The sequence below is a fragment of the Cydia splendana genome, chromosome 12, assembly GCF_910591565.1.
Source record: "Cydia splendana chromosome 12, ilCydSple1.2, whole genome shotgun sequence".
Taxonomy (NCBI): domain Eukaryota; kingdom Metazoa; phylum Arthropoda; class Insecta; order Lepidoptera; family Tortricidae; genus Cydia; species Cydia splendana.
Genome location: NC_085971.1, coordinates 7,731,704 through 7,746,594, shown reverse-complemented (window position 1 = coordinate 7,746,594; position 14,891 = coordinate 7,731,704). Strand labels below are relative to the sequence as shown.

Sequence of the window (14,891 nt, the reverse complement as noted above, 5' to 3'; positions counted from 1 at the left end):
CAAATGTCACTGTCAGTGTCAAAAAACCGTTCGGAAATTCAGAGACCAACTGTGTTTTCCTTTTTATAAAATTTAATGAACTACTTTTTTATCACATTTGTGCAAATATGAATTGCTTCTCCTAAAATAATTTTCAACACAAAAATGATGAAACACGAATATTGGTATAAATACCGCCAAGTTAATCGTTAACATTAAAATATATTAATTGTTGTCATACCTATTTACAAGAAGAAAAATACAACTCATCACTTCCCGAGTTATTCGAGCTACAGTTTAAAACGTTGAAAAAATCATAAATATAATGTCAAAATTTGACATCCTTCATCGAGGTTAGGACGGTTAGGTTAGGTTATGTTTTATTCTATGTTTATGTTTGTTGAAAGTTATGCGTTAGTTTCTATTTAATTATGGCTCTTCAGTGTTGGAAACTAATACGCCTTGTAAGGAATGCTGCATTAATTCCTCGTAACGTCAATTGTCATACAGAAGCATTGCAAAACAAAGTTATCAAACGTAAAGAATACCGGACTGAAAATAATTTCATATATTTAGAAGACCCAGACACTTTTGGCACTCTTGCCGGTAAAAGAAATCATGAAGATCCTCTGGAAGATGAAGGAGATATTAAGGAAGAAAAGTTTTTGCAAGCTCGACCACTCAAATCCCAGATTTTGACAACAAAACAGTATGCGGATTTGATTAAGCAGTTTTTGGAACACAAAAGAATAAAAGAAGCTATTGACGTTTTAGAGGTAAGAATGCTGAAGGAAGATAGGGCGACACCTGAAAACTACATTTACAACATATTAATTGGGGCTTGTGCTGATGTAGGATACTCTAAGAAAGCCTTCAAACTCTTCAATGATATGAAGCGTCGGGCCTTGAAGCCTACTGGTGATACATATACATGCTTGTTTAATGCCTGTGCTAATAGTCCGTGGCCTGAAAATGGCCTTAAACATGCCCAACATCTCAAGACACTTATGGTCGAGAAGGGAATAGAACCCAACTTAACAAATTACAATGCTATGATCAAGGCGTTTGGTCGATGTGGAGACTTACCAACAGCTTTTCAAATTGTTGATGAAATGATATCAAAGAAAATCAAAATAAGAGTACACACATTCAACCATCTTCTACAAGCCTGTATATCTGATAAAAACAGTGGTTTAAGGCATGCACTGGTTGTTTGGAGGAAAATGTTGAAAATGAGGGAGAAACCAAACATATTCTCTTTTAATCTGATGCTGAAATGTGTTAAAGACTGCGAGTTAGGCACAGCACAAGAAATGAATGAATTAATTGGGATAATTCAGGACCATATCATACCAAATACTGTAATATTGAGTGCAGTTCAGAAAGATTTGAATCTTGAAGCTAACAGGAATGCCAAAAGGAAACAGTTACCAGAAAATCATACTGTTGATAACAGTAATAAAGATTTAGATATAATTTATGAGGTGCCAAATACTATAAAAGATGATGCATTATCTCATATTGAAAATAATGATATGCCTATAGAAATTGTGAACAAGAATATCCAAACATTGCCCAAAGTAGATGAAAGAAGAACACCTAATCTCCTTTCCAGGTCATTGAAAATGGAGCAGGTGTTAGCATTAAAGGAAATTCAGTCAGTTCAAGACAAGTTTGCTGTTGTTGGTGGGCAAGATGATTTTCTAAAGGAAATGGCAGTTTACTCTGTGAAGCCTGATATAAAGACATTTACACAAATGTTGCCATTATTGGAAGATACTAAAGAAGCAGAACTAAAACTACTTGAAACAATGAAATCTTCAGAAGTCATAGCTGATATAGATTTTTACAATATGCTTATCAAGAAGAGATGTCTACGATCGGATTACATTGGTGCTTTTGTAAGTGTAATATTATCCTTTTTTTTTGGGCACAACACTTGCTACACCCTCTTTAAAGCAATTTTTTACACATTACATATCTTTTTTATTCAGGTTCTTTCCATCCAGACAGTAAAAAAGATGTCCCAAATTAATATCCTTTCTTAATAGAATTATTTTTTTCTTTTCTTTATGTGTGTAATGCACCATTAATACTACTTTTTTAAATACATATATTTGTTCAAAAAATTACCATGAAATGTTAGCATTATGCTGCTGCATTACATTTTTTACTGCATAGCACAGTGCACACAACTAAGATTAACAAATATAAGATATTTTTATTCATATATTTCAAATACATTTTAACTAGTCATGTCTCTACAGGAAATAAAAGAAATGATAGAGAAAGAGACAAAACGGCGTAAAAGGAAGTATGGCCTGAAGAAGAAATATGAACTAAAGAAGAACATCATGACTTATGGGGTGCTGGCAATGGCATGTGATACAAAGGAAAAAGCTGAATGTCTTCTTGCTGAAATGAAAGAAGAACAACTTAAGTAATTAATAAAGCTTTTTAACACAAATGGGTCTAGTACACCAAGAGTGCACCAAGAGACACACAACATCTTGTCATGTGTCTCAGCTTTTAATTAGTGTAGAAATAAATGAGTACAGTTACCTACAATATGTTACACAACGAAGGCTGCAAAAATATCTGACACGATCTTATTTGTAGAGCCATAAGAGTGTGTCACATATTTTTGCGGCCTTTGAATAGTAACATATTATTGCAGTTGGCTGTACCCCTGCAAAAAAAATCTATGTTATCTCTGCAGCTGACTGAAAATTAAAAATTACACAAAGCCTTGAAAATTGAGTTGTGTACCTGTTGATGACTGCACTGTGAGAAATACATAGTTACATACCAGTCAAAATCATAAGTATTATAACCCTCCTTTTGCTTTGCCATAGTCCGGTACTAAAAAGATGATCGATACACCTAGACCAGTTGCACTGCATGTGTGTATATAAATAACTACAAATTTACTATTTTATTATTATTGTTACAGGGTGAATATAGAAATTCTGGGCAGTATGTTGAGGCAAGGTACTGTGGCTTCCCAGTTCGAGTACATAACATACATAATGAAATATGTAAATGACGAAAATTTAAAACCTAATGGATTATTTATCAAACACCTGGAATTTTTTATCGAAAAGTGTACTGATAAAACACAAAAGGTAAATAATCTTGAATGCTCAGCATAAAATGTTCTCAAGTTTCTAAACCTCATAATTTATGTAAAAAAAAAGACAATAAATTACGTAATAATTTGTTCTGTAAAATTTTCTTAGGCCTATGCATGAGGTACATTTGAATCTCAGAATGTATTCAAGCTTACATTTTGATATTTATGTTCTTTTTACTTTCTTGGAGTAATTTGGTAGACATTATCTTATTTTTAATTGCAGACCGCAAAGGGCAGTTACAAATGTTCTCCAGAGTTCGCAAAATCCTTCAAGAAGTTTGCAGAACACTACAACAAATGGCTGAAGAAATTTGACATAGACTCAACCCTTGCAGAAGAGCACCCTTGGAAACAGTTCCAGGAACCTTATCCAGAGACCATTCAGCATCAGAACTTTACCATCAAGGAACCAAAGAGGTTTTTCAAGAGGGACAGGAGATTTGTTAAATATACGCCGAAGCTGTGATAAATAAAACATGAGTTGTATTCTGATGTTTATTCCTTTTACAAAATACTGTAGCTTACAAGTACATTTTATGGTTACTGTTGACAGTGATAGGATCGTAAACGAAAGAGGTTTTGATGTGTGCATAAAGGGTAAACAACTTGGTTATTGGCACTTAGATCGCTTCAAAAACTCATTATATTGTATTAGGCTTGGGTAGCTGGAGAAAGAGCCTCTAGGGTCCGAAAATAGAGTTGTTCACCCTAATATTTGAGGCAGACATTTATATCTTGATGTGGTGGAGCTTGCGGTTGAGCTCCTCAAACTTGAGGATCTTGCGGATGAAGAAGTCGCCATAACGGTGCGCCACCTTCGTGTCCGCGATGTGGATCATATCGTTGTCGATGTAGAAGTCCAACTGAAAAACAACTTTGTTTAGAATGATGCCAATAATAGAGTTTATTAACATGATTGTAATTGTATCCATGATTTGTTCGTTCAATAGTATATTATGGTCGAGATAGGGAATGGAGGCATTTGCTGGCTTGAATATTATTATTTTTAAACTGACTAGACGACCTTGGGATGGGACTACTCGCCTACTGTAATTATGAGTTCAAAATCTTAATGTTTGCAAAAAACTTTTATTGCCTAAAACTTCTAATGAGCTCAAACACGACGTGAACTTGAGAAATTTATTACTTATTTCCCATAGGCACCCTTAGACTTCATCATCTCTGTATGTCTTATTAATTTTGTCACATAAAAGAAGATTCGCTACTCCGGTGTGCGATTGGGGAGCGCTAATTTTCATTTCCACTCGTCGCCGTTCCTTCCCGGACGGTTTACATTTTACACATACAAAAAAGACACCCTGTCAGTACCTCGGATCCGCTCTGGAACTTGCCATCAAGCCCACTCGGGCCTTTAGACCACACGACGTTCTTCATCTTATGCTTGAAGCACAGCAGGTGTATGGCGAGGGCCGCGTGTTCGCGCGCCGCGTCGCGGTCGCCGCCGCGCGCCGCCGACATGAAGGCGGCCAGCTTCACCAGCGGCAGCGTCGTGTACAGCTTCAAGTACGAGCGGATGGTCGGCAGCATCTTCTGCTGACGGACCTGGGGGGTTTAAAAATAACGTCTTTACATTGCCGTATAGGCTAGCGTTAAAAAAACGAGAGGCGACCTTGGCCGAGCCGCTCGGTGTCGGTATTTCGGCACGCTTAAAGGCGCCTAAGTCGTTCGTTTGTTGCGCGTGATTATTTTGTTCCATACATCAGACTCACAGGGCTGAGAACATCTGACGGCGCATGTTACCTAGCTCATTGAAAGTATTGAAACAAAATGAGTAAAAATAATATCGAGAGTTTTTTCACCATGACAGGCGTGGCTCACTCCGCAATTTGCCACCACCAATTTTGGTGGCTAGCCATAAGCCGCGCGTGGCGCTGTCGCCACCTAGCGGTCATATCTGTCCTAATCCTAACAGACGCGTTTTGTTAGAGAGTGAATCTACTGTACCTAGTACTATTATTTATTCTGTGACCACGATGATCAAGTATGACGTACCTCATCCATGAAGACTTGGGTCTGGTGTTTGACGGCGTCCTTGCCGTAGTTGGAGCCGGGCTCGATGGGCGGCGGGCAGGGCGACAGGAACTTGGGGCAGGCGAATGTGAAGCAGCTCTCGAACTCGGTCAGGTCGCCGTACTGCATCTTGAACATCTTCTCGTGGTAGTTCTTCTCCCTGAGCACCTGCAAACACATTCGATGAGAATTATTTAAAAAATCCTGTAACCTAAGTATTAAAACACTACTTTGGGCGATTATTTGAGTGACACAGCCGCCTTACTTTCAGACACATTATTGACGAATAGGATAGATTTGAATAGCCTTTCAGGTGGTTCGGTAGTCAATTTACCGTATAGTCGAAAACTGCATCAAAAGCTGCCTACTGCCATGGAAGCAACAGCTATTGCAAAAACAGCATTGTCTTTACTAATATCACTGCCAAAAAATATCACCACTACATGATCGAGGGCAGTAAGTTGTTTACAGTCACTCCAGTCAGAATTTTGACAAAAAATCGACAGTGTAGTTTTGGCAATGACTGATAAATCTCATTCTAAATCTAGCGGCGATAGCAAGGTCGCATTTTTATCGGCTCTCGTCATGCCTGTCACGTTCTAACAAGTATGTAGTACGAAAGTGACAGGCCTGTCATAAAAATGCAATCATGCTGCCACACCGCAGGTTCCGTACCTGCTGGATGCTCTCGTCGACGCACTGCGGGTGCAGCACCAGGCAGATGGCCAGCAGGTGGTACATCTGCTCCGTCTGCTTGTTGATCTGGTCGTTCTGGTACGAGCGCGTGGAGAACAGCTGCTTGGTGCGCTGCATGTACAGCAGGGCGGAGGACAGGGTCCTTACAACAAACACGTAATTATGATTTACAAACAACTCTGAACCAATACTTGGAACTTGCGTCCAGATCTGGTGAATTTTAGCGCGTAGATCCCCCGAAGTGGATCTTGGCTTCCGACACCAAAGACCGCCATGCTACTCTGTCCAAAGCCGTTTCTGCGCCGAGTTCGCTAAGGTATTTCTGCACTTCGCCTCTCCAGCGGTACCTAGGGCGTCCAGACGGTCTTCGGCCACTTGGTTCAGTTAGCGATCATATAGTTAATGATTGGCGAAATATAATCACTGTTTCTAATTTCTATGGTATTCAGAGGTCTATGCCCCTTACATCTAACACTAAGTATCTTATATTGTGTATTAAAAAGAAGTATAAGTAACGGCTTGTTTCTAAGTAAGTAAATTACGATATGTACCTGATGGCATCAGCGTATCGGCGCATCATCATGTACGCGAAGCCGACGTAGTAAGAAGTGGAGATCTGGCACGCCGGCACGTGCGAGTACTGCGACTTCTTGTGGAGCTCGATATTCTCCAACACCTGTTGTTGGTGAATAAAAAACGGTTTAGTAACTTTTACTTTGTAATTTTTGGTAAAATCTTATATAGATTACAGAGTGGTGTATGAATGTGTCAGTTGGTAACTTGTTGAGAAAATTCTATGAGCAGAGTGAAGTACAAATTACTAAAAACATTCTGTTCACAATGCGTTATTCTCCAAAGTTGCATTGGTTTAAGGTGGTTCGATTTTCATACAAAATTCAATCGCATTGCATTAAGTCACTTCACACTATTAGTACATAAATATTTCCGCATTTATCTACTTTCGAATATTCGTTTGCGCGAAATTAATAGGAAAACAATGTTTCATACAGAAATCATGCAATAATCATAGTTAAATTTTCATCAATTTTACGTATGTGTGTGTCACAAATGTCGTGTACAGATACATTTGCGACGTTGCCATACTATTTCCGACGTTGCCGGGCTGACCACGGCGCGAATTTGGAGTGCCGTCATGTTTAGTGCAATTTTGTTGACAGGTACTTAATTGACTGAAGCGAGAATAAGTACCCGAAATTCGTCAGCTTAGCTAAGAACTATCATGGCGTGTTTTGCAAACAGTCGCTTTTTTGCTTTCAATCGGAAAGTTCCCGGTTCGATCCCCAGCATTGTATGCTGGGATATAACTTTTTGTAATTTTTTTACACCTAAATTTCGTATTGTTTTTTTTTATATGTTTATTTAATTTTTCTTATTTTCAAAAAGCGAATGACTACGCGTATTTGTTTATTTTTTACAAAGATAATTAGAAATTGTACTCTACCTAATCTCTTTGATTTTTACAATCAGGACATCCTCACTGCAATAAAAAAGAAATGTATAATATTTCCTGTGGTTGAAAATAATGGATTTTTTGTCCATGAATGAAGAACACAATTACAGTTACTACCAGGTAAGTAAATTATAACTCGATTATAACATTATTAGAATCCATATTGTTGCATCATCTTTCTTCCTATTACATCAGAGATTTTTTCCTATCATGATTCATGATATTATATTTCTTTCAGGTACAGGGACTACTACGGATAACAAATATGAAAAAATGTACTTGTACTTGAATTCAAAATAAAAAAAATACTTAAATGTTTTCATTTTATTTTAGGTAAAACCGGCCAAGTGCGAGTCGGACTCGCAAACGAAGGGTTCCGTACCATTATCTATAAAAAAGGGTCACCCATCCAAGTACTGACCCCGCCCGACGTTGCTTAACTTCGGTCAAAAATCACGTTTGTTGTATGGGAGCCCCACTTAAATCTTTATTTTATTCTGTTTTTAGTATTTGTTGTTATAGCGGTAACAGAAATACATCATCTGTGAAAATTTCAACTGTCTAGCTATCACGGTTCGTGAGATACAGCCTGGTGACATACAGACGGACGGACGGACGGACAGCGGAGTCTTAGTAATAGGGTCCCGTTTTACCCTTTGGGTACGGAACCCTAAAAGCTGTGAAAATCAGGTATTGAATAATTTTTTTGAAAACGTTGATAAAGTAATTTATTGATAGAGTCTGTGCGGAAAGAAAAGAGTCTTGAAATGTAGGGGAGCCCATACATTCTACGACTCTTCTCTTTCCGCACATACCCTAATACCAACTAATACTGAATATCTGGGGGAGCGGTGGTGGCCTAGCGGAAAGCGCGTGCGACTTGCAATCCGGAGGTCGCGGGTTCTAACCCCAGCTCGTACCAATGATATTTGGTACGAAATATCATTTGATACATATTTACCGAAACCTATTTATATACCGATACCTATATTTCGGTGAAAGAAAACAATGTGAGGAAACTGGACTAATCCCAATAAGTTAACTCTCTGGGTTGGAAGGTCAGGGCAGTCACTTTCGTAAAAACTAGTGCCCATGCCAATTCTGGGATTAGATGCCAAGCGGACCCCACGCGAGGAAGAAGAGATTGAATATCTGGGAGACCGACCAAAGCTTAGAAAACATATAAAAACTCAAAAATGCGCGTTTTCTCACAGATCAGACCTAGCTAAGAGATCCAACCCCTTATAGCAAATTTCATTGAAATCATTAGAGCCGTTTCTGATATCATCCAAATATATAAATAAAAATATATATATAATAATTGCTCGTTTAAAGGTAAGATAACACAAAAAGACTAAAATAAACAAAAAGAAATTACCTACTCGCACCAGTCTTGAACCCCAATCCTCTTGCACGTATTTCCACGAACATACCGTTACGCTATTGCAACATACTTACGTTGTGTGAAATTGTCTACTACAAGGATCACGGAAACACTGTTTGCATGTGTGAGTAATAGTAGGAAAAAGCGTGACAGCAACACTCCGTCGAATTAAAAAGGTGGTTTTTGCACAATGAAGTATTCAATGTTTATTTTAATAGTTCAATATTTATTTAAAGAGTGCGCGAAACATACTTTTAAGTATACAAATACCATGACCATTTCACAAAAAAACAAAACCTGAAATTTTGCAAAAGTGGTGCCATCTAGCGAGAGTTAAGTTTTGAGTAACCTAGGCGAACCACCTTAATTCGAGTTCTTATGGCAACCTTCAGAGGACCGCGAAATTTAAAATCGAAATTTCGTTATCTGCTTCTCTATCCCTTGAATATGCAAGAGCAAGACATCAGACAGGTAGATAACGAAACGCCACCATAAGAGTAGCTACCTTGATGGCCTGGTAGTAGTCTCCGAGCAGCGAGTGCAGACGCAGCAGCCCCACGAGCGAGAAGTAGCCCAGCATCTTGTACAGCGAGTGGCGCCCGAACTCGCCCGCCACGGAGTCAGGGTCGCCGCCCGCCGCGTACACCTGCAACAATGCAATTCACGTTGGGATGAGACGTATAGTTAATTTTCGGCCGAGTGTAACATAGCATAGCGAAGCACTTTAGTAACACAATAATGGCAATTGCTATTTGGGCCGTTTCTCAATGACCCTTCATTGTGTCGCACAGTCAGGTAAAAAATATGCGCGGATATATCTGCTACAAAAGTTACATAAAAAACAATATTGAAAAATTTAAAGGTTTATCGTAAAAGAACCGCTCCTCTTTAAAAGTCCGTTGTAATAATAGTGTAACAAAACGAATAGGGAATATTAGGCAAAGCTCTGCGTAGGTGGCACCTTTGTGGCACATACAGTAAACAAACCACATTGACACACGTCAATCACATGGCCTACCGCGAAACAAGAAAATCGAAATTTCGTTATCTAATCTGTCTATCACTCTTGCATATTCGAGCGATAAAGAGGCAGATAACTAAATTTCGATTTTCGCGTTTACCGGTAGGCCCTTGTTAACAAACCGCCTCGCCTTGATGCATCAATGTCATATTTTATTGTCTGTGAAAACTTGTCAAAAAACAGTTTAAGGGACAGTATGTATAAGTTAGTCTATGAATTTACTGAGTCGGTAGTGCTGCACTCTGGCGGCAGAACATTGCAGTAATATCCCCTATTGATCCACACCTTAACCAAAGTGGGCGCAGTAGTTTTGACGCTACTGTGGTGGAATACACGACACGAACATTCCCATTATTACAATAACTATGCTTCCATGCCATACGTTATACAGGATGTCCCATAAGTGACACGTCACAGTGACACTGGAGGTAGACCAGGCCAAGAGGACCCAAACCAACTTAACATGACCCTAGTAAAAGTGGCACGGTTTTCGAGTTATTGCCAAATTAAGGGTTTTCATGAATTTTGACCGTTTTTAACATTGTTAGTGCCAGTGTGCACTCGGAAAGGTCTCGAAGATAGTTTTTTTATGTGTACATGAATAGTTAATTAAGATAACAAAATATATATTTTATCGATAAGAAAATGTAAAATGCAAAAAAGTACTGGTTTAATCTTGAATCAAATTCACAGCGAAACATTAATTTCGAATTTAACCACCTGTCGTGAAAAAAAATTACTAGTAAAGTAATGAGCAAATAACGTCAAGCTATTGAGCATGTTATGCAGATTCAAAAATGGTATGACACATGTACCTTCCTGCAATAAAATAGGAATTATCTTTCGAAAGCCTCATAAAAAATAAGTTAATACTAGGATATCTGCAATCCGTTGCTACTTAGTAAAAATAACGATTTTATGTTAAGACTTATGTAACTTTGGATACAGAAATAAAAAAACGCCTATTCAGTATTTGCCGAATGCCTTTTGAAAGAGATGGAAAATGGTTATCTCCCTTTTTAAGGATATCATTGAGTTGATAAAGGTTCAAAGAAAATAAATTACTGCAGGTTGACGTTTAATCAATTTATTAACATAATTTTATTTTACAATAGGAGCTTGAATTGTTTTTCCCCGGGTCGTATGCATGCTTGGCACCGTCTTGTAAAACTTCAAGTTAATTTTCTTCAATAAATTTCGGATATGTTTAGTGCTGCCTCGAACATGCCGCCGTAGTTCCTCTTGGGACGCTATTGGCTTGGAGTAAAATGTATCTTTTAAGTATCCCCAATAAAAAAATCTAATGGGTTTAGGTCCGGGGAACGTTAGGCCATGCCACTGGTTCCAGTCGGCCGATCCATCTTCTTGGAGCTGGAACCACAGCAAGATGGCTGCCCAGAACACTACGCTCGCGATGTCCGCGACCACCTAACACAGAAATTCCCAGATGGATCAGCCGATTGGGACCAGTGGCATGGCCGCCGCGTTCCCAGGACATAAACCCATTAAATTTTTTTCATTGGGGAAGCTTAAAATGCTTAAAAGATAAAGTTTACTCAAAACCAACAAGGTCCCAAGAGGAACTACAGCGGCGTATGTTCGAGGCAGCACTAAACATATCCGAAATGTATTTAAGAAAATTAACTTGAAGTTTAACAAGACGGTGCCAAGCGTGCATACGAGCCGGGGAAAAACAATTTGAGCTCCTATTGTAAAATAAAATTATTTTAATAAATTGATTGAACTTCAACCTGCAGTATTTTAATTTTCTTTGAACCTTTATCAAATCAATGATATCCTTAAAAAGGGAGATAACCATTTTCCATCTCTTTCAAAAGGCATTCGGCAAATACTGAATAGGCGTTTTTTTATTTCTGTATCCAAAGTTACATAAGTCTTAACATAAAATCGTTATTTTTACTAAGTAGCAACGGATTGCAGATATCCTAGTTTTAACTTATTTTTTATGAGGCTTTCGAAAGATGATAATAATTCCTATTTTATTGCAGGAAGGTACATGTGTCATACCATTTTTGAATCTGCATAACATGCTTAATAGCTTGACGTCATTTGCTCATTTCTTTACTAGTAATTTTTTTTCACGACAGGTGGTCAAAGTGAAATTAATGTTTCGCTGTAAATTTAATTCAAGATTAAACCGATACTTTTTTGCATTTTACATCGTTTATCGATAAAATACCTATTCTGTTATCTTAATTAACCATTAATGGTGCCGTACACATAAAAAAAAACTAACTTCGAGACCTTTCCGAGTGCACACTGGCACTAACAATGTTAAAAACGGTCAAAATTCATGAAAAACCTTAATTTGGCAATAATTCGAAAACCGTGCCACTTTTTACTGGGGTCATGTTAAGTTGGTTTGGGTCCTCTTGGCCTGGTCTACCTCCAGTGTCACTGTGACGTGTCACTTATGGGACACCCTGTATATTACTACTTTTGAAATGATGTTACTGTTAATTACAATTACCTCAAGTTAACGCTTGATGTTGGACTTGTCCACGAGCGAGTGCAGCACGTTGAGGATGCAGAGCACGTTCCACGCCCTGTTTCCCGTGTCGAGCGCGTCTATCTCCGCCTGACTCAGCTTGGCGGTGTGGGACCTGTGCGAGAATGGACGTAATGTGGTAGTACCTCAAGTTGACGCTTGATGTTGGACTTGTCCACGAGCGAGTGCAGCACGTTGAGGATGCAGAGCACGTTCCACGCCTTGTTCTCCGTGTTGAGCGCGTCTATCTCCGCCTGGCTCAGCTTGGAGGTGCGGGACCTGTACAAACCGAATGGGGTTATGGCCAAAATAAGGAATACCAATTAACAAGAGTGTCACTGTGTGTGTGTGCTGCTCTTTGGTGACTCTGCTTTTAAGGTGCAGGGGTTCAGTCAGCAGTTTTTGAGTTTTTGTGTGAGGCAATGCATTGGAAGGTTGTGCAAAATTTTCTAATAATGCAGATGCACACGTAGCTAGGCGCTAAACGAAGGATGGTATATGATAAGCAGGTAATGAGGTATATTTGAATAACTGGATACACCGGATACACTCCATCAGTTCGAAAAGTGTATACATGTTTATGATACTGACTATGTATTAACAGTATAAGTGTCTTGGCATCCTGCAGCTATAAACTTATACTAGTGTTTGTCTGAATAAAGAATAAATAATAAAGAACAGAAGTGTAAATTACCTGTACTGCGCGAACGACTGGAATTGATAGACAAACTCGTCAATCAGCTCCCAGAGCCACTGGTCGGGCAACTCGAGCGGGACTGGGGTCTCCGCGGACAGGATGTAGTTGAACAGGTCGCAGTAGTTGTAGAACGACTGGAAGCGCTGCTCGGGCTTCGGCCCACCGGGAACGCGGGCGTAGATGTCGCGGTAGTACAGCTCTGTGTACAGGATCATGAACACCTGGAAGTTACGTTCATATTATAATTAATGTTATAAATTAGAGGTTGGGAAACTTTGGCTAGTGGGCTGCATGTAGAACGTGTTTCAGAGGGGAATGAATGATTGAAAGAAAGAGATAGACATAGGATAAGGTAAGCGTAAGATGAGATAGAAAATATATCATTATGGCTGACAAAATATATCATTAAGGTTCAAATTTATGTAACAGAACAAACCAGCAACACTACATCCTAGGCATAAGGTCCACAGATGTACAGTTAACAGTGTGGGTGATGGTACAGCTCATTCTGAAATAATGTTTGGCCGCAGATTTTTAACAAAACATGTTATCTCTGAGCTGTTACATGAATTTGAACCATATAAACAGAATTTTATTTCTTTTTAAATGAGGTTGTTCCTGTTCACTTATGATGGAGTTAGTAGCAGTAATAACCACTGTTTAAAAGAAACAATACCTTTTTTTTAACAGATTGTTTATTCAGCTCAAAAAATCACCTTAGAAAATTCAAACTATAGAATGACACCAACAAGCTTGAAAATGAGAAATATAAAATAATAACTATGCCTAAGTAGGCACACCAAAGTAAGCAACATATTAAAAATTATAATTCGGTACATGGCGGGAAGAAGTTGATAACTCAAGATATAAAATTGCACTAGGCTCAAAGTTCTTTACTTTTATATATCGAGTTATCAACTTCTTCCCAACGTGTACAGAATTGCTGTTTGTATGTTCAAAATAAATGGCTTTGTTTCTATGTATCTGTTACTACTACCAGGCGTGGCTTACTTCACGATTTCGTCACTTTGCTACAGGTAGCTAAAAGTACATCTGTTCCACACCAATTATGGTGGCTAGCCATAAGCCGCACATGGTGCTGTGGCCACCTAGCGGCCATATCTGTCCTGATCGTAACAGACGCGTTTTATCAGAGACTGAGTCTTCTAGTACTATTATTTATTCTGTGCTACTACTGTGTAATGCCATACTATTAAATGAAAATAATGGCCTTGTCAACAGAATACTTACATGATCATTGTCCACAATGGGTGCCACTTCATTCTCATCAGGCCAGGGGGTGTTCTCAAAATACTGCTCGGTCAGTTTGGGGAATGTGGTTTCATACAGATTCAAGATCTCGTACGTAACACCCTCATTTATCATATTCCGGAAATACACAAGGAATTTCTTAACCTGGAACGAAAGTAAACATAAAATATTAACTTGAAAATGTATCTTTTTTTGTATCTATGTACATTTTCCATACTATTTAAGCATATTCTTACATGCAAAAATGAGATAACTCAAGTTTAAAATACATTTAACAACAAGAACTGAACTTACCAAGTCTGGCATTTTGTAGTACGATTTATCGTACTCCAGATCATATTGAGGGTCTCCGGTATGGGGCTCATATCCATGCTCCCCGTAGGACTCATATCCTCCCTATTAACATAAAATATTGTTACGTTAGGTTAGGCTCCTTGCTTACGTTTGCGTAAAGCAGGTTAGAATTACTTGTTCATAAATTTCTCTTACCTCGTTATAGTCATCACTAGAATACATTGTTCTGTATTGTTATAAGTATAACACAATTATAATCATGAAAAAGGCTTCCCAGATTAGGGTTTTTCAAATAATGTGTACACGGAAAGCATTTGCTACTAGCAAAATGCTAAAAGGAAAGGGCCGGTTTGACAGTCGATGACGACCATTTAATTTTATTTCATTTCGTACTTTTATAGTAC

The 14,891-nt window shown here is 38.5% G+C and overlaps 3 protein-coding genes across 3 annotated transcripts in view; 2 read left to right on the top strand and 1 right to left on the bottom strand.

Annotated features, from left to right (window-relative positions):
- Nucleotides 1-14,891, top strand: part of LOC134795419 (uncharacterized) — a 217,164-nt gene that overhangs the window by 81,304 nt on the left and 120,969 nt on the right. The window lies entirely within an intron of this gene.
- Nucleotides 258-3,598, top strand: LOC134795402 (pentatricopeptide repeat-containing protein 1, mitochondrial). The gene is made up of 4 exons (XM_063767232.1): nucleotides 258-1,880; nucleotides 2,247-2,419; nucleotides 2,933-3,104; nucleotides 3,336-3,598. Exons 1-4 carry the CDS (start codon nucleotides 411-413, stop codon nucleotides 3,576-3,578), a joined length of 2,058 nt encoding a protein of 685 aa, XP_063623302.1. The 5' UTR covers nucleotides 258-410; the 3' UTR covers nucleotides 3,579-3,598.
- On the bottom strand, nucleotides 3,662-14,838 carry LOC134795403 (eukaryotic translation initiation factor 3 subunit L). Its single transcript, XM_063767233.1, has 11 exons — nucleotides 14,683-14,838; nucleotides 14,488-14,589; nucleotides 14,173-14,337; nucleotides 12,919-13,142; nucleotides 12,371-12,503; nucleotides 9,200-9,340; nucleotides 6,391-6,515; nucleotides 5,819-5,981; nucleotides 5,126-5,311; nucleotides 4,442-4,675; nucleotides 3,662-3,975 (listed from the first exon to the last, which is right to left on the bottom strand). Exons 1-11 carry the CDS (start codon nucleotides 14,707-14,709, stop codon nucleotides 3,841-3,843), a joined length of 1,635 nt encoding a protein of 544 aa, XP_063623303.1. The 5' UTR covers nucleotides 14,710-14,838; the 3' UTR covers nucleotides 3,662-3,840.